Source organism: Perna viridis, chromosome 7 (genome assembly GCF_037379345.1).
Source record: "Perna viridis isolate PV_CMFRI_1.1 ecotype Kerala chromosome 7, ASM3737934v1, whole genome shotgun sequence".
NCBI classification, from domain to species: Eukaryota; Metazoa; Mollusca; class Bivalvia; order Mytilida; family Mytilidae; genus Perna; species Perna viridis.
The window spans coordinates 14,849,455-14,869,131 of NC_142451.1; the positions used below are offsets into that span (position 1 = coordinate 14,849,455).

General features: G+C 31.0%; 1 protein-coding gene across 1 annotated transcript in view; it reads left to right on the forward strand.

Annotated features, from left to right (window-relative positions):
- The first annotated feature begins 666 nt into the window (after positions 1-666).
- The window catches only part of LOC148611487 (uncharacterized), a 31,437-nt gene continuing 12,426 nt past the window's right edge, over positions 667-19,677 (forward strand). Inside the window, exons 1-3 of the mRNA XM_088592085.1 lie at positions 667-700; positions 1,933-2,010; positions 5,113-5,815. Coding sequence (XP_088448211.1) covers positions 5,332-5,815 — 484 coding nt within the window. The 5' untranslated portion in view covers positions 667-700; positions 1,933-2,010; positions 5,113-5,331. The remainder of the gene's footprint in view (positions 701-1,932; positions 2,011-5,112; positions 5,816-19,677) is intronic.

Sequence of the window (19,677 nt, forward strand, 5' to 3'; positions counted from 1 at the left end):
AGGAAAAAAAGAGTAAAAACTATTTCAATTTAAAATTCCCCTTGTAGTAGATTGATTAATTACATATAAAATTAATTGCACATTTTTATTCTTGTTGCAAGAAAATAGATTTTTTTTTCGACAAAAATATATGCTTTTTTCAAATACATGTAAAATTAAGAAATTAAATTATTTCATCATATGATAATTTAAAAAAAAATCAAGATGTTTACCATTTCGCTCGAAAATTGATAATGTTTATTTGTTTGTTTGTTCGTTGTTTTCTTTTTTCTTTTTGTTAAACAAAAGTAAACCTGCTATACAATTTATCATAAAAGATCATGTTAAAATGTCCAATAGTAGACAATAACCATGTGATTTATGTTTCTTTTGTGTATTTATTTACCAATTCTTTTTGTGTTTTTTTATAAGTTTATTTAAAAATATAAACAAAAACACAGCTTAATAGATTAATCATATTTAACTCAAAAACATTAATCATCAAAAGTATAAAATAGGAGAAAACATTGTCGGCGTAGGAATATATCGACTAAGTTTTGTCTACCAATGTGTGCGTTCGTTATTCAAGGTAGTAGGATTGTCATTATGTTAATATGAATACATTATTTTTAAGATATGGCCCAAATAAATATGCAGTATTCGGCTACCTGGTGAAAAAAGGTGAATTATCAACAATGTTCAGACTTTATTAAGATAAATGGTATTTATATTAAGATATATTTAATCTGTTCAGTACCGAAATTGCTTTATAAATAAGGCAATCATTACCTGTTTGATAAATGAGAAATTGGCGGGATCTCCACGGTAGAGGTTGACCCGACAAATGGCGCTATAACTTTTCTATTGTATATGTTGTACAATTGAGTAATTTCTTTATGTTGAACGTGTAATAAAGGCTCGACCTCAATATTCTAAATCCATTGCATGTTTTAGGCTTCAAACAATAGATTGTCATTTAATTTATTTTTATTAAATAAAGCGTTACTCTGAACAAGATATGCTGTTGTATGTATCAATAATTTTTTATTTGATTCTTTGTTTTTGATGTCACAGACCTTTAACTTCTCTCCACATTTGATATACGTATTTTTAATTTGACTAATTTCTTTGATCATTTTAAAACATTGATAAACTTGTATCAAGTCATCTGAAATAATACATGTGTATAATATATGTTTATACCAATAAATAAGTACTTGTTAAAGTTGTCTGATCTCCTTTGTTTTTGTTCACAAGTGTAATTTCATATCATATTTATGCTGATTAAATTTTTTAAAATTGTATTGTTCTTAAGTCACAAAATTGAATAAAAATTATTTGCTGATAGATTTTTATCCCCCGTTTGTTGAGTAATTATAAATACATTGTGGAACAAAATTAAATATAATTGTCGTTTTTATATCGAATATTTAGAATTACGATAACAATTTAAATTATAATTACAGGGTAATATTCGGAAAAGATTTAAGTTTTATTTACACATTTTATTACCCTCTCGTATCAAGTGTCCATTTTGAATAAAAAACAAATATTTAGTAACAATTTTCATTGAACATTAAGATTTTTATCAAACCGAAGCAATAGGATGTGAGGTATAAATCATTTTTATTTCATATGTAAAAACGTTTTTTTTTTTAATTGAAGTGAAATGCTAACAACAACAACATCTTCTCTAAGTATTTAAGATTTTATGTAATAAACACATGCAAGCGAACAAAGGTCAAGATAATTTACTTTATAATACAATTTGATAAATGAAGTTAAAATTTAATGAATTAAGAAAAGCTTCAATGGGTGTTTTGTACCTTGTAGCTGTTTATGAAAAAATCCAAATATTCCTATTAAAATTCATATCAAATAGCAAAATTTCCATCTTCTTAATCCAATATCAGAATGATAAACACAACAATCCTGTAAATTATATCCAAACAGGTAGGGAACAGGAAAAACAACAAGCCGCCATGTTTAAACTCCATATTACCTTCCGGACCACACTACTAGAGGAATGAGGTACGCTTACATCTAGAAAACTTAGAGAAATACTTTTCCTTGATAATTCCTAAAGTCATGAAAAACGACAAAAAATCAGAGAAGAGTTAACTTCTTGAGAGAATAAGACTTGTCTGAGGGCAGGTGCGGTCGCTTCTCCTTATATCTACCGCAGACCGAGTTTTATTGCTCTTTCATTTCTTGTATCCTGACCCGTTTTTGTCGTAAAGACATAAACTTTCTAGTCGGCTCACATAATTATGGAAATATAACCTTCCTTTTAATTCTAAGCTCTTAAAACCAAACAACAAACGAATCTTGATACTAAAACACTTTAATTTTACAAAATTACGACTTTCTTTAGGGGGATATGACCAGCAAGGGATTGTTTATGGTAGTACATATACTTGTTTATGGCCCTCATCGTTATATGCCGTTTTGTACCAAAAAGCATAAAAAACTTGGCATAGTCATTTGAACAGGCTCGAGGCGTTCCACATTGCTTCAAGAATAAGATGAAAATATGGCTTTTTCCAGTGAGATGCATAATTTCAAGTCAATTTTATGAGTATTTATGTGTATCAAAATGAATAAATCAGACTGGTTTTATTGTCTTGTACGAGCACTCGTCTTCACAACCAATTGTGATCTTTATTAAAGCAAGTATTAGGCTTAATCTTTCTTCCATTACAGCTGTCCATTTCTTCCTCCACGTGTCTAAGACTAACTTAAACAATGACAGTAAAATAACAAACAATTACATCTAAAGTTTTCACTCCAGAAGCCATATTTCTATCATTAATTTAGGATAAGAGACTAATCTTTTTCATTTTCTACGGTTCAAAATTTACATTTACTGTGAAATTGGGTTTTTGTTGCGTTTCAAAATTCTCATTTCTCTTCAATTATCTAAACTCTTATTTATGGCACAACACAAGTAAGCCCTCTGTTTGATTTATGGTAATTGAAATTGCTAGACTTTTTTTCCTTTTCTTTTGCATTTCAGGGTGGGGTCTTTTGCTTTAAGGAAAAATGATTGGGATCTTTAAGTATACTTTGTTTTTATTCCATTTATCTTACCTGTTCAAAGATTACCCGTAAAACTGTGATTTTTTGGACTGAATATACACAGGATCATGATCACACACTTATCTAAACACTTCTAAACATGTGTCTTTCGTGACAGTTATTAAAATCAGTAAAGACTTCATGTATTAAATTTTGTTGACAAAAATTACCTCCATTCTTACGAATACACAAAGACCTTTTTGATTGAGATAAGTTCTTTAGAAAGCGTTTTCTTTCAAGCTTAAAGAAATTCGACTTAAATTGAGGTATACACAAATTAGAACAATAAATGTTTGAAGGGGTGACTTTAGTTACTTAATTCTCTACAATTAGTATCTGATAAATGTACCTTACATCCTGTTCACCAACACATTAATTATTGATTGAAATTAAACAATGTGCTCTTCGACCCTTTGACCACTAGATAAAATTATAGATCAAATGAAGAAAAGGAGGAAACAAATTTAGAGAGGCGGTGAAAAATCTAAATCGGTATAGTACACTGTCCAATTTTCTCGTGGTATTGTATATATTATCCGATACTTTTATTTGTAATAGAAATATACCAGGTGTTGTAGTAAATTGTAGCATTAGAAATTAGAAAGAAAATACGAATTGGCTTCAACCGTGTCTTAATTATAGACAACAAACTCCATATAAACTTTCATCTTATTTTAAGATATTTTTCAAATTTGCCCATTTTCAATGGGACGGCGGCTTTAAATTTTCTAGGTCTGTCAACTCTCTATAGTCTTATTTGTTAAATAATAATAGGGTATAAGCATCTCTTTGACATGATAATTGTGGTCGTGGTCAAATTTGACATTCTAGAAAGGTATCCCAGCGGGAAAAACAAAACACATAACTCTATCTTATTTCAAACTGTCTACATAAGCCATTCCAGTGAGGAAAACCGGATAGGATTGGCTGGATTTACCATAATATCTTTTTTCCTTGATCAATCTATTTTCTTCATAAGAAACCGATATGTTTCTTTACACACTATGAAACACATTTATTTTTTCGCTAAATTAGTTCCTTCAATGATATTATGTGTGTTTTAAACTGTGTGGTCTTCTACAAAACTCATTTATTATAATGTGATCAGGTTTATTTAATTTTGATGTATTTCTTTCGGTCCCGTTATTAATGAACACGTGTTTTATTGAAACCATAAACAAACAGATTGAAGTGAAATTAATAGCAATTTTAGCAACTTCTACAGATTTTATACACGTTGATCATTTTGCTAATTTTTTATTTTCTTTATCATGCTTTAGATATTTAGCAGTTATTTCAGACATTAGTTCACGTCAAATATTTCCGGGTATTTTGTATTTTATTTCTACATTTATTATTTTCCATCTCTTCTATGTTATCTGAAATTAGACAGAAAAAAAATCAAAAATAATATTTATATAAATTTAACAAAAACAACAATGATATTTTCTGATATAAATTTCAAAATAAAATAAAACAGTGTAAACATAGGGATCAGAACGTTTATTATTTTCACAGTCTATTATATTTTCTTGTTACTTTGTTTATGTACCGTGACAAATTTTGATAAAACCTTCAATTTGCCAGATTTTCTTATCAAAAAAACTTTGTATATTTGGTTCATTTCTCTCCGCGCCACCTGTACAGAGTAAAATAAAGATGCAATAAACACGCCATTATTCTTTTGTAATTAAAACAGCACAGATCACCATCATATTTCACTTGTTACAGGCGCGGATTTACTTGATATATATTTATCACCAATGTAAATTTACTCAATGCAAAGAGAGATCCCTTTGAATTAATCCCTGTATTTACAGAAAAACAGATTGAAAAATATCTTTGACAGAATTTTTGAAAAATCTCTAAATAATGGGATATCCTGTGATAAGTGCCTTTGATGTAGATATTATTCTTTTTAAACAAATTACACCGATTGAGAACACCTTCTCTTTCACTTACCCAAATATTTACAACAATCCGTTGGATTAATTCAGAGTAGTTTTCTCTAGGATATTTGTTTATATAATCAACATAATTTAAAAATATGAACAGGCAAACCATTCAATTCGTCTACGCAACGAGAACCAGGGAACTGCTTTACGCAGCGGAGGAAATCCAGACTCGAAGCTGTGAAGAATTAGGGTCACGAGAGGTCAAAACCGTTGAAATGTGATTGGTTGAGTATTAAATGTGTCAGTTATCTGTTGAAAGGGCTACAGGGTCCCTGAGACATCTCAAACTTATTTCTGGAACTGAAATAATATTTCGTCGATGGTGTCGTCACAACAAAATACAGTTAACGGCTCACAAACTTATAAACATTTTGGAATGAGCTCGTATTTACCCTTACGACATACCGCACCGACCCGAGGTGATGATCTACATGCAACAACAGAAAATTCATCATACATGGATCATTTTTTAAATATCCCCGAAATATGTCCAACAGGAACTGACTATAGGTCCCAAAGATATTATATGGGATCTTACCAGGCGGAGGCATGTCGTATGGAGGCTCTACAAAGGACGCATGACCATCTAAGGATGGGAATGCAAGGGAGACCGTCATTCTACCCTAATATGAGTGTTTCTGGGAATTTACGTTACAGAGATGCTTGTCCGGAAAATATCCCCTCTAGTAACAATTTAAACAATGGAACGGGAAAAGATCCAATTAGTCCGCTTACACCAGGGACCCCGTCTGGAAACGAGGACGAACCACCGCCGCCGTTTTATCCCTGGATGTCTATTGTAGGTCAGTATAATTATTATTACAATTAATTAATATAACAAACATAAATGTAATGGAATTCGAATAATCTAAGATAAATGATTCCTTGTCTCGGAGAGAGTTATCTTCGAAATATCACATAAAAGCAGATATTTATACTCCACATAATGTCAAACTACATTATTTATTATATTCCTATAAAGGATTTCTTACCCAAAGATGTATTGTATAAATTTACAATTGATCAATTCCTAACCACAAAAATATACCATCAACTTAGTGTGAAACATGTATTTATCAAGCGATACAGTAATGCTTTAAATATTTGTTGAGTAAACCTGATATTAAAATTTCTTGTTTTATGGGAAATTTTACGACTTGGTAACGCTGTGCTCCAGATATCAAATTCATTTTTGTTTGACATTTAGAACTTGTTCTCTAAGCAGATGCATTTTCCTTTGCCATAATATTTAGTTTTTATTCCTTTTGCCCTCAGAAACCCTCAGACAAAAAGGCTATAAAATACAACACTACAATTAAATCAAGGGAGCTGTCTGATTTTATAGTTATGCAGAAATTTGTTCTCATTTTACGAACAAGATAAAACTTTTCATTTTCACGCTTTTCTGTGTTCTGTTAGAGAAAACGACAAAGCTACAAAATCTCGACAAGTTCATTACTTTAAAAAGGACCAATTAAGGTTGAATTGAAATTCTATTTGACAGAGTTAACTGCTTAACTAACTGCTGTTGTCAAAAATGAATTCCCTCTATGTAAAAAAAATGTTTCATATATAATTTTGAAACCACAAGCAGTTAAGATTTGTATTCATATTTTTAAAAAAATTATTGAAATTTGGAATTAAAAAAAACAACAAATAATTGAAAAAAAAACTTATCTAGAGAATATTGTTTTAAACAAGTATGATATTCAGAAATGACATTAATAGTAATACGAAAAAAAATCACACAATTTCAATAAAACTGTGTTTTCGAATTAGATAATGCTTATAAAATACTTCACATTTCGATTGTATTGTTCTCTTTAAATACCGGAGTTATGCCCCTTGCGATGTAGCAAAAATATTAATGTGTTTTTTGATATAATGTTATTATATTAAATTACCACAGCAGTTGTTTTGTATATTAAAATAGAAAAAAAAAGCTACCAAAGAGAGGTTAACCACTTTAACTAGCAAATCTATGTATAGAGCACGATAGAAAAGTGTACATGTGACTTCATAATGATTATGATTTGGAGAGACTTTATAAACAGGAATTATTGAAGTTTGGATAAAAGTAAAAAAAGAATTGTTTTACTGCAATATTTCAAAGTTAAATATATTTCAAACGTTGGTTTTCTTTTAATTCTCATTCCATCCATCCGAGAGATACACAAATATACATTCATTCTAAAGTATTTTTCTGGGATTTCATATTTTAATCAATAGCATAGGCTTCAAAGCTGATGCAAAGGTATTTTGAATATTTTACACCCAAAAAATATCTGATTCACCTTTCAAGCTTTGTGAAATACATGAATACCATTCAAGTAATTTTGAAATTCTAAAAACCACAAAGAAAATATTGTTATAAGTTTGAATGGGGTAATAAGAACGTGGTAATCCATGACGAATTGTAGCTGTCCAAGGAAAGGAGAAAATAATCAAGTGTTTAATAGGTAATGGTGTTCAAATCTTGAAAATCCACGACCGAGCTATTAAAGACTCATTATTTCTGCCTTTGTAATACGCACTGCGGCTGATGCCTATTCATATTCTTTAAATTGCAGTCATGTTCAATAATATGAATGTCAATTTTGAACATAATCAGTTTTAACTTTGTAAAAAAAATCGAAATCAATAATCGGATAAAGTCAAGATTTGTCATTTTTGTCTAACATTAAAGTAGTTGTTTTTGCACTCTAATTATAAAAGTGGAATTGATAAGAGAATAGAAATCTGATTCCATGTCATTAGCAATAATATCGAAATCAATTTTGGTTCAAAAACTGAAAATTGATATATATCAAGTGGCATTAAGAAGTGAACATCGTATAAACGGTTGTATAAACAGTCAGTTAAAAATCCCTATTTATAAATTGAAATTCTTGAAAATACAACGATTTTTTTATTAGTCAAATTGAAGTCATGAACAAGACACGAAACTTGTTGTGTCTTCAAAAATGAAAATAAAAATACCATTGATGAAATTTACACAAAAAATGAGCCAATAATTTATATGTATTTCTAAATAGTCAAGGAAACTTTTTTACTACACTAAAATCCATATTAAAAAAAACATAGGGCAAAATATGTGAATTATGAACAGCCCATGCTAGAACACACATCTATATATATACTTATTTAGAATTTATTACACTTTTTGTTTTTTCCTTAATTACATATTTATTATTAAAAGTATAATCTATACAACATGTGTCAACCATCATGGTTTCTATTCCTCTTATGAAAGAAAGATTCGTTATAATAAAATACAGATACCAAATAAAATAAGGGCTAAATTTGGACAAATAATGTTCTTGTGGTTTTTATGAAAAAGGACTTCAGGTCAGCATTAAGGATTTTATCGATTTGATTTAAAACTTAAACAGCAACAATTTATTTCTTGCACCATGGTCAAAGTAGCGCAAAATCAAGATGCAATGAACAGTTGCAAGTTGTCGATTTGCGCGTGTCCAGAAATTGTATTGATGCTGACCCTTCTCCATCATAATGCATTTATATTTGTTTTGATGTAGATCAAGTTAATTCACAACTAACCTGTGCTAAAATGTGATGTGTAGATCAAAGGTCAAGGGGGGAAACGGAGAAAGAAGTGTAAAATATTCATACATCATAACAAAACATAGTTATTTATTTGACTAATTTATTTTTAAAATCTGAATCAATTGAAATTTTTATATGAATGTTGTTTTTATCACTTTGTAGTCAAACACAGTTGACCATAAGTACGTGAAATGTCATATAATTTTAAGATGAAAATTGAACGGATTTTTTTTCGATAGTATACTTTTAAGTATAGTGATTATTTCGACAGACTTAATTTTGGCTTGCGTAGTTTATTACTTTCTTTCGAAATTGAACAAATAAAATTTACTCTTTTATTTTTGAGGTATCATGAACACATCCTTGACGAAAAGTTACTCTTTAAACACTATTTACATGATTAAACTTGAGATTTACTGTATATAAACTAGCATATATTACACAAATGTATTCGTCGAAAGACTTTATTATCCCCAAAGCTGTTACAATGCTCTTTATCACTTTAAATTATATCTCATATACACAACACAAGTATAAAATTTAGAGATAATAATTTTTGTCAATTATAATCTAATCTTTTATTTAGGAGATTTATAAATGCTTCAAATAAAAACTTAACCATCCCAAAGTTAGCTTAGTTTGGAATTGTTAAAAAGTGTTATATTCTCTGTAATCCTTTATGTTGGTATAAATTAACAGTTATGAATTAAATTAGCTACGATTTTGATTATTTATTAGTAGTTATATAGTGTTAAATGTTTTGTTCAAAGCTATTATTTTTAATCCAATTTCGATGCCTAAGTTAAATGTCCTTTAATGTGTAAATCTATGAGTCATTTTAACATTTTCGACCTCCAAGGGTTTTGTTCAAATTTTCTTTTCGAATCAAAACCGAGTTTGGAATCTTTTATGTATACAGGATGAGCCTTGGTATATAAAGATAAATATTAAAAAAAACCTACAACAATTATAAACATAGCTATAATGTGTATAATTAAAACGACTTCAAAATATTGAAACTGACCAACATATTTCCATATCAAAGTTTGATAAATAAACAATATTCCAACATGACAGATGTAAGCTTACTGTAGAAAAAGAACAACCGACGAAAGTTTTCAGTTTTGATCCGGATGACTGTTTGTTTCAATATTTGCATAAAGGATGGAATTTGGGATTAATTTAAACATCTAAGCAAAATGCATATTTGAATTGCAAAATAACAGCGTTTGTCAATTCGCCAATAAAAAACATACCAACTACTTTGTTTTGACCAGTGACTATTTTTAAAGTTTAAATGAAGGATGATAAAACTAAAATACTGTCAATTCGTTATTATTGAGGGAAATGACAACAAAAGAAAAGTTTAAGACTACGAAACATGAGATCTACGGGTTGCTTATAGAACCGTTACTTTTGGAAGCTCCTTATGCACATCAAAACCATTATGTGTGTTAGGTTTTATATCTCACGGAGATTATGAACCACGAACAGGATGAATCAGATCAAGGTCTGCTTGCTATAAGACTCATCTTTCCTACAAAATGTACAAATGATAGCGTGTCCTCAGTCATTTTAGTTTTTCTATTCGCTCAAAACGTTCCATCCTACAATGCAAGATGAAATAGCACCAATAACCTACAAGGCACTATTATGTCTGTATGTAAATTAAAATCTAGCCAAAAAAAAATACTTATGGAAACATTTTCAAGTTTATTGAATGTTCATATGTTAAAAGTTTGCCGAGTTTTTCAATGTATTGATTTCAATTCTTAAGCTATACATAAGCCTACAAGTTAATTCACATTTCCTTAGTAATCGTCACATTTTACCGTTTCCTATATTAATCTTTTGTGTTACTTTAGAGTCAAGCATGTGACACTTGCTACAAAGTCGGTCACGAGTAATGCAACTGCGCTTTCAGCTCACCCATTAATATTAGAATATTAAGTCGATGACTCTGAAACAAGACAAGTATAATTTATTGAAGTTCATAACTTGACTGACTTGCATTCACACGTTTTAAGTTGAAATACTTCAACATGTGCAACGAATGAATGTGACGAATTTTAATGCGACATATTTCAAATGACAACTGTCTGTTAAAGGAAACCATCAGAAAATTAAGACTTATAGTAATATATATGTCCATATTGAATGGTTGAAAATAGGGTTGCAAAATGAAAGGAACAATACACTTCGGGCTATGTACGTTTGTTACATTCCTGTGTTAGATATTACTTTGTACCTATTTTTTGTCATGGGTATATAGATTTGCCGTACAATTCTTTACTTATAATTTAATTGCTTATCTTAATTATTAAATCAAAACGCGACAGCTAAGCAAAAGTCAGAATGAAATTCCTATTCTTTCTTGATGTTCTAATGTTTTTGTCTTCTTTTTTCATTGTACAGTTCACTGGAAAATACATGTATGTGGTTGTATCTGATATATTTACCTAACACTGGTACAGTTCACCAAATCTTTTAGTATTTATATCCATGTTGTTCTGATACCATAATTTGCGAACTAATGAATTACTCGAACAAGAGTAAGATTCCCGTCCAAGGAACCACTCCTATGTCTGCCATTGTATTCTAAGGGAAGTAGTAATGGAGCCGGTTATTATACATCGGCAAACTTTTCGTGTTTTTAAGTTTTTTGTTTGTTTTTGTGCTTTTTAATTGTAATTTTGTTTTGTTTTGTTTTTTAATCGGTTTTCCTTGTCAGTCAAATGAAAACTTTGCACTTTCACTGTGTGTGCTTTGTAATTTAGATGGACTAGATCAAAAACTAATATCAAGGCCGGTTATAACCTTTGGCAAGAAAACACTTCTTGTATGTCAAAATGGGAGAATTATGATAAAAAATATAATGACTCATCTTAATTCTATGAACGGCAAATGTGGTTGTCAATTATCTTCCATGCTTTTCTAATCTGCCTGTTTTTTTTTCACAAACGTATTTGACGTCGAATGACATCCGATTCGCCGTAGAAGTGGCGTTTTAGGCAAAGAGATAATTACTGAGAATCCTGATCTTGGTGTTGAAAATTTAGTTGCCATGGAGATAATTCGTAGAGAATATAATTGAAGGCTTATATTCCATATTTTTTGCAAAAAGAAAATTGAGTTTAGATAATCAAGTCGAAACTGCGTTACTCCATTAGGGTAATAAAAATTAGAAGTTTGTGTATCTTGTTTCATTTCTCTGTGTTAGACAACTTTCATTTGGTACTGATGATGAAAACAATGGTAATTGTCTTTATATCCTTAATTAGCATATTGTCATTTCAACTAAACAACAAAGTTTAAGAAACGCAATACTTTCTTAGATGACTTGGTGAAACAATCCTTGATCATCATTCCAGAATTCAATATCAGAATGGGTTATATATATTTTTTATAAAGTCGTATAATTTCTTAAATAAACTATGTTTCTTTCTTGTATATTTTTTCAATAAGTGATAATTATTTACATATATTTTGTAAATTTGACACACATGCCCTAGGAGATGTGTTTGATATTAAATAGTTATATTCAAGACAAATTCACGGTGCATCTAAAATAATTGAGAGATAGGAAGTTAAAGCTGCATCATGTTCTTGTTGTAAGTTAAACTTTTTAAAATAAATGTTCGTAATCGGTAGATTTTAAATTTTGTAAAGCTGCAAGTGGAAAAGAAACGACTTTCCAAATTTGATCAAGCTGTTAAATACAAGTTTGTAGTAACATAAGTAAAATCTTCCCAGAACACAATATTTGACAAGTACATATATACTCTAAACGTTCCTGGCTTAGAGATTTTCTTTTGACCGGCAACCTTTGTAAACAAAGTGGTAAAAATCAAATTTATGACTTTATTTTAATTCCAAATTGCGAAATCGTCGTTTGCGGTACAGTTTTAATAAACCAGCATGTGTTGCCTTGTAAAGTCAGCTTTTATCGACCTGAAATAAAACTGGCTTTATGGCTATTCTGATATTGTTAAAGCAATTGAAAACACTTTAACTGTGGCCAGGTGTGAGCCAACAGGTGTGCTGTAATTTCTATATTTATTCCCCTCTTTACGACCAACGAATGTCTTTAAGTATAATTTTAAGTGCTTTATCCACATACTTTTCGATAGTAACAGTAAAGATGCTCGTAACAATTATTCACTATTATGGTTAGAAATGCCAAAAATATGTAAAAAATTGGACAACCATTATACAGAAAATTAATTTGTTGTATTGTGAGCTTAGAAGTATATCAACCTTTATTGCTTAAGTGACCGTAAATAGGCCATAAAGGGGAGATGATCCTGTTAGTTTGAATGGATCGTAATCTTTATGTAAACAAAGTCCACCATTCGGAAAATCTGCACCGCCATTTCAGTGTATTTTTTACATTTCAAACGTATTTGTCATGAATTGAAAAGTTCATCCAACCCATAGATGCAGGTGTAAATGTAACAATATAAGAAATCCCGCGGACAAAAATGGATTCCTTTGAAATGAAATTTCATCAGTCACTATTTTCAATGATTAACCTTAATGTACTTATGAAACTGTGACCTATTGAAATTACATCATGTCCATCGCTGCTGTTATTAAACACAATATTCTATAGATGTACTTTCGTCTTTTTATTGTAAATTTCCCCCTAAAACGTCATGTTTACAATATTTCGAAGTCTTTTACTTATTTAAAGTGTACACCGCGAAGCTTGGTAAGCTCTACAGTTAAAAATCTTAGGATTGTTAGTAAAAACTACTTCATCCTTACAAAAAGATCTTGAGTCTTTTCCGACTATTTGCATGGAATTTATTCTACAAATCCATGGATAATACATGAAACATTTATTGAATACACTGTATACATCCCCGAGATACATCTCTGGAATACACTCTTTACATACGTGGAATCAAGAACAAAAAATAAATTGGAATTTGTGGGTGGCGATATTTGAAAATAATTAGTCGGTGCTCACAACTCCGAACTATATGGCAACACCGCCTGCACAAAGTCCAGCGCCCTAGACCACTCGGCCTAGCTAGGAACGACAAAACGTTTGTATCGCGAATTTGACGGTTCTAACATCGTTGGGATGTGTAGATCTATACACGCTTATATACGCCCTTTTACGCTGAAATTGGGTATTAGTTACTTTATGGTATTAAGTATCTCTGTAATATTAAATGCACTAATCTTTTACCATTCTGACGTTTTTAGTCAAACTTTTACTTTTGCTGCTAACTTTCTAGAGAATAGTATTGTAATGAATGGAAGTAGATGCCAACTAAGATTTTCTTATTCTCTCGAAAGAAGTGTCTTTTCATTCGGTTTGATGCTTGCTTAGACATTGGCCATTGTGTGATATACACCTAATGTACTCTATCATACAGTGTCGTGTCAAAAACTCACTATATAGGATAATGGTATTGAAAAATTTCCGGAGAGTTCACGATTCGATTAAATTGATACTCTGATAATATAAAGCCCTTCAACTATCCCAATTGATATTCAAGTGGTAATTTTCTACTCAACTACCACCTCGGAAATTCGTCTTCCCAACAACAGGTCCGAGAAGGAAGATACGAAAAAGCAGAGAGCCATTAATTTTGGCTGAATTACCACTAAGTGTTATTAACCATTAAATATTTCATAAATGTTCTATCAGTAGTCAGTGGAAGCATCGTTAGTAAGAAAAACGGTCATATAATTATCTGGTTTACCGCAAATCAAGTATACTGCCAGGTAGACCTGCATTGGTAAATTTGCATATAGGCAGAATGTTCATCAAATTTTGACGTCGAATCATTTCCTTTCAAAAATGTTACTGCAGACCTGCACGCAGATTGCACAATATTAACTACGCTATCACATGAGATATAAAAATACCCGGACGCAATTATCAGAGGTGTATTCTAAAAATATATTTTGGTCTAAGATTTTTTCCGAGATGACCTATGAGTAATTGAACAGCCTTTTTAATTATTTTAATTTTCTGACTAAGATTCCTGATCAAAATGGCTATAACATTGAATATGGAATTGTCAACACAAAGTCTAGGAGAAAAAAACACAAGACAACAACATCTTGAACAACTATATAACACAAAAGTCAATAAATGCTTATAATACAATAAATCTGTAATATACTACTAGTCTTGTATTGGCCAGAAAATAATGGCAAATGATAACACTTGTGTTTTGTAACTGTTGCTTATTATCACTGTCACCGAAGAGTTGTGCATGAAAATCATTTCTACTGTCGACATCTGTTTATTTTGACAATCTGCAGGCGATTTAATTTGCAAACTTTATCAATTCAATAGAAATGAGAGGTATATATTGCTCAATCATGATATCTTGCCAAAATGCCGTAAAAGGGAAATGGTAACTAGAATATATAGTTAAATAATGTCAGTTTGAAGAGTCTTTTCGACATTGGAAAAAGATCGATCTCTGACTTTGCATTGTGATCTGTCATTCTGTTTAGAAAAAGATATGAAATCAGCAAAAACAATTTGACGACATTCAACTTTTGTTAACAGAAACACGTTATTTTTGATTTTACAAAAGGCAACATCTGCTAAATGTAAAAAAAAATGTCAATAGTTAATATACGAGGTTTACGATATAACTCTTTGGTGACACTGATTCTTAGCTTAACTCTCTGTTTTTTTTCTAAAATGAAAAAGCTTATTAGGACAAATGCCGTAGCACAGACGATGCTATATTGTTGTATTATTTTTTTCTTCTTTAATGATTTAGGGCGCGCTTTTTCAACACATTCTTTATCATATACTGGTTTTGGAATGCAATTTTATTAACCAAATTTCATGCGACTATGAAACATCCACCAAGTCAAAACCAACTGTGTGACAGTGCCAGGTACATACATAAATACGCAAGTGATACAAGGGCCATTTACTGATGATATTCATGAAGTGAATATGTTCAGGCATACAGGGATATAAAGCATATATAACTTACTTAGTTTATTATTATATCTGTATAAAAGTATAGGATAACAGGTATCTCTATGTAGAACTCTCCGCTTTCAGGTAAAAATTCTGTCGGTGACCGTCATCGAGCAGCAACCATGCCTACTCTTTTAATATATATAAGTGATCAGGTTTGCCTTTCAGGTCACATTAACGAGCACTGGTCTGTGGTGAAGTTTTCCCTGTATATAAATATATACACAGGTCCCATTAACGGGCTTTGGTCTGTGATGAAGTTTTCCCTACAGATACACACAGGTCACATTAATAAGCGCCATTCTGTGATAAGGTTTGCCTTACAGGTCACGTTAACGGCTTTTGTCTGTGGTGAAGTTTTCCCTACAGATACACACAGGTCACATTAATAAGCTCCATTCTGTGAAAAGGTTTGCCTTACAGGTCACGTTAACGGCTTTTGTCTGTGGTGAAGTTTTCCCTACAGATACACACAGGTCACATTAATAAGCGCCATTCTGTGAAAAGGTTTGCCTGATACGTCATACTATTGGGCAAAAGTTTGACTATAGATAAGTTACTGTAGGTGATGTCAGTGTTGGTAGAATAACTAGTATTGGTAATACGAGGAACGTAAAACCTTAAACGCTCCCAAAGAAACATATGAATTCAAACACCTAAGTCCTTTCATAATTTTTGTCAGTACTGTTATTTTTAACTTCCAAAATGGTAAATTTGTTATGATATACGGTTTTTATTGTCCTTATGTATTCTCCTATTGTCAGGGTCTGAAATATGTATGGGTTGAAATGTCCGCCTTTGGTTAGGAATTGTGGGTTGTCATGGTTCGAAACGTCTTTGGGTAGAATTGCCAGTATTAACAAGCTGATTACCTCATTTTCGTAAACATAAGGGTGCCATGTTCCCAATATTGGAAGGAGGTAAGATTCGAATAGTATTTAATCATCGAAGCTATTGAATGTTTCCTAGACTGGTGTGATTTTCAATTGCATTTTCCAAGTATACGGGAATGAAGCTGCCATGATGCTATTTTAAGATTCCGATTTCACACACAAATCGGATATTGATGTTCTTTTTTCTGGCCAAAAGTATACTGAACCCAGTTGATAATACAAACATTGTATAAATAACATAATTTCACTACTAGTATATTTTCCTAATCTGAGGTCAATACGAAAGAAAGAACAACGAACTAAGATAGTAAGATAGATGGTCATGTCATTTCACCTATCATTGAATTTATGTGTTAAGGTCGTTTTAGTACGACACTTGTATACCTATATATATCACAGTTTTTTTATGGTTTTGCATTACATATACACCTGTTGAAAAAAAAACAATATGTATAAGTTGGTACAGTGAAACCTGTATAAACCGAACACTGTTTGGACCTTAAAATTTGTTCTGTTTAGATTGGTGTAATGGTTACCAAGGTTCAAAATACATTGATGTTTATACAAAGGAACTTAATGTAGACAGAATTCCAGATTATTCATGGTTTGGTTTCATTTTATATATAAAGGAGATGATTGTGTGAATTGGATGCTACTCTCTATTTGTAAATGTACGCTTTGGTGAATTATGTGAAATAAAGGCGAGTTAAACATTTAAATTATCCGATATTCAGTATGTTACCCAAGTTTTGTGTTCTTTTGCGTTTCCGCTTATCCTTTGTCCGATGCATCCTGTCAGGGTAGACTCAAAATCATGTCTTGGGAGAATATATTTAATGAAGCTTTTGAAAAGAATCATTTAGTCAAAATTATGCCTCATCGTGAACCTATTCGAATATTTAATCTTATGGAAAGAGGTCGAGCTGCGGTTTATTTTCTGTAATTATTGCTCATGCAAACTTCACCAATAATCTGATCGTATGGACCTTAGAAGCTTTTCAATCTTTCTCGTTCATTTTGTCTCTCTTAGATCTAGACTGATTGCTTGAGCAACTAAATTCAATTATTGCTACATGTATATCTAATGTGGCCCTTGCCTAACAACAAATGCAGTATTACCAACGAACAAAATGCAAATTTATTCACAAAACAAGGAGATAAATTTCTTTTAAGTAAGTAAAATTAGGTAACATCAAAGTGTACAGGTAAATTAATCAGGTAATAAAACACAGGTGTGTTGCTGTGCGATGTAGTTTCACAAACTGAACGAGATTTTAGCAGGTCAAACCAGTCAACCTTTATTGTCGTAGTCTATTGTACAGATAGCAGTAAAGAATTTATGGAAATCCTCTTTAGTTGCTCCTTTTTGCAAAATGTATCTATGATATAATTTAATACAACTGTCTAGTAACTTTTTGGAATCCATCTTCCTAATTATAAATTCAATTTATATTTAATTATGTATTTTCAACAGAAGTTGTGCCTGTCTCGCCAAAACAAAAATAAAGAAATAAAGTCTTAATAGTCGTTTTAACATCATTATCAATATCAAAAGTGTTCACTTTCATTTCCATTTGTGTGTATTTTCTTTTGATACTGACATCTTATTTTTGGTTTTATTATAAGCTGGTGATAGCAAATTAAGAACACGACTGTCAAAATACTTAACAAAACTTTGATGATTTTTTTCTTCGCATCCAAGAGGTAAATAGGTTCAGAAACAATTCTTTTCATTCAAAAGATAAATTTAAAGGGTGTGTATGAATGTTTATAGAATCGCTTTCTTTTGTTCAAGTTCAAGGACAATTAGGACTTTCATCTAGTAATATATTCAAGTTTAATATCGAATCGATGAAGTTTTGAACGGGAATTTGGAATTAAGATTTTTTCTATTTGCATGACGCTTCAATTACTAGCATATTAAGGTGTTTGCTAATTACAGCTAACATCACCGTGGTCTAATTGAGATTTGTTCGGAGTTGTACCCCTGTTTGTTCTTTTTAGTCTCCTTTTTGCATAAAATCCGTGAATCGTGTATAGTTTTCATCCTATTTACAAGGTTCCTTTCTTCGATTCCTTCTCAATTCTCATCATTGTAAAGACGTTAGACCAAGAATATTTTGTTGTCTCTGTAATTTCGATGTGCTTACAATTTTGGATATATATTGTTATGCACGCCTTGCGAATGCTAAAATATTTAAGTAGCAGTATTTATAAAAAAACAATCAGACAGGATGTGATTCGCGTAAATCAAAACCCGCCAAATTTACATCTATGTCTAATTCAGAAACCATAACTGACCAAATAACCAGTCTTTGTACTTTTGAAATAAAGTAAAGGTTGTGTATAAAAATTGGCACTGTACAAGAGTCATTATTCTTGATTAAGTTTTAAGGTTTTAAGTGAGAAATGAATGCATGAGCCTCAAAAATATAGATATGTGGACCGACATGACGTAAACATATAGCCAATATGTAGACCGAAAAACATCGTTCATTCAGTACCATAGGCAGTGCCTGAATTTTATATGGACTGGTACTTAAGTGTTCTCTTTTTAAATGGCCTCAGAAAAGTTGTATGTTTGTTCCGTTTCTGTTCACTTGACAAGAACGACATTTCTTCAGCCGAGGTTACTCCAGGACAAACATTATGATTTCCACATATCTATATCTGATAATAAGGCCTGGTCTTTTGATGTGTACAAAAATATGACAAATTGACCAATTATCGTAAAGGACAGAAACACCTGATTTAGCCTAAGAGATAAAAGGTATGAACAGACCAATCTAAGGCATTCAGTGCATTGTAGGGCAGAAAATGGACTATATGAGCATTTCATTGATTATTGGCATTGCAATAAGAATCTAACTTGCTGACTAGCATTGTATTACATATATATTGCAGACTATATTATCATTGAATATTTTTTAAAATGCTAGACAAATTTACAGATAAGGCTAAAGAAAATACGATGATTGTCAGCAAAGCCTTCATAAATCACTGATTAAACACTCACGTAAACTTTAAAACAAATTTAAGCTTCTTCGGAGTGGAATCGGAGCTGTAGAGTCATTATGATTAATTTTACATTATATTGACTGAAAATAATTAGAACTGCAACTTTTTGTATCGTTTTATGCGCATGTTATGGTTTATTGTGTAATAAAATCCTCCATTTATTCGACTTAAGAAGCTTTTGATTGACAACGGGTTTGAAAAATCCTTTAAACTACGAAAA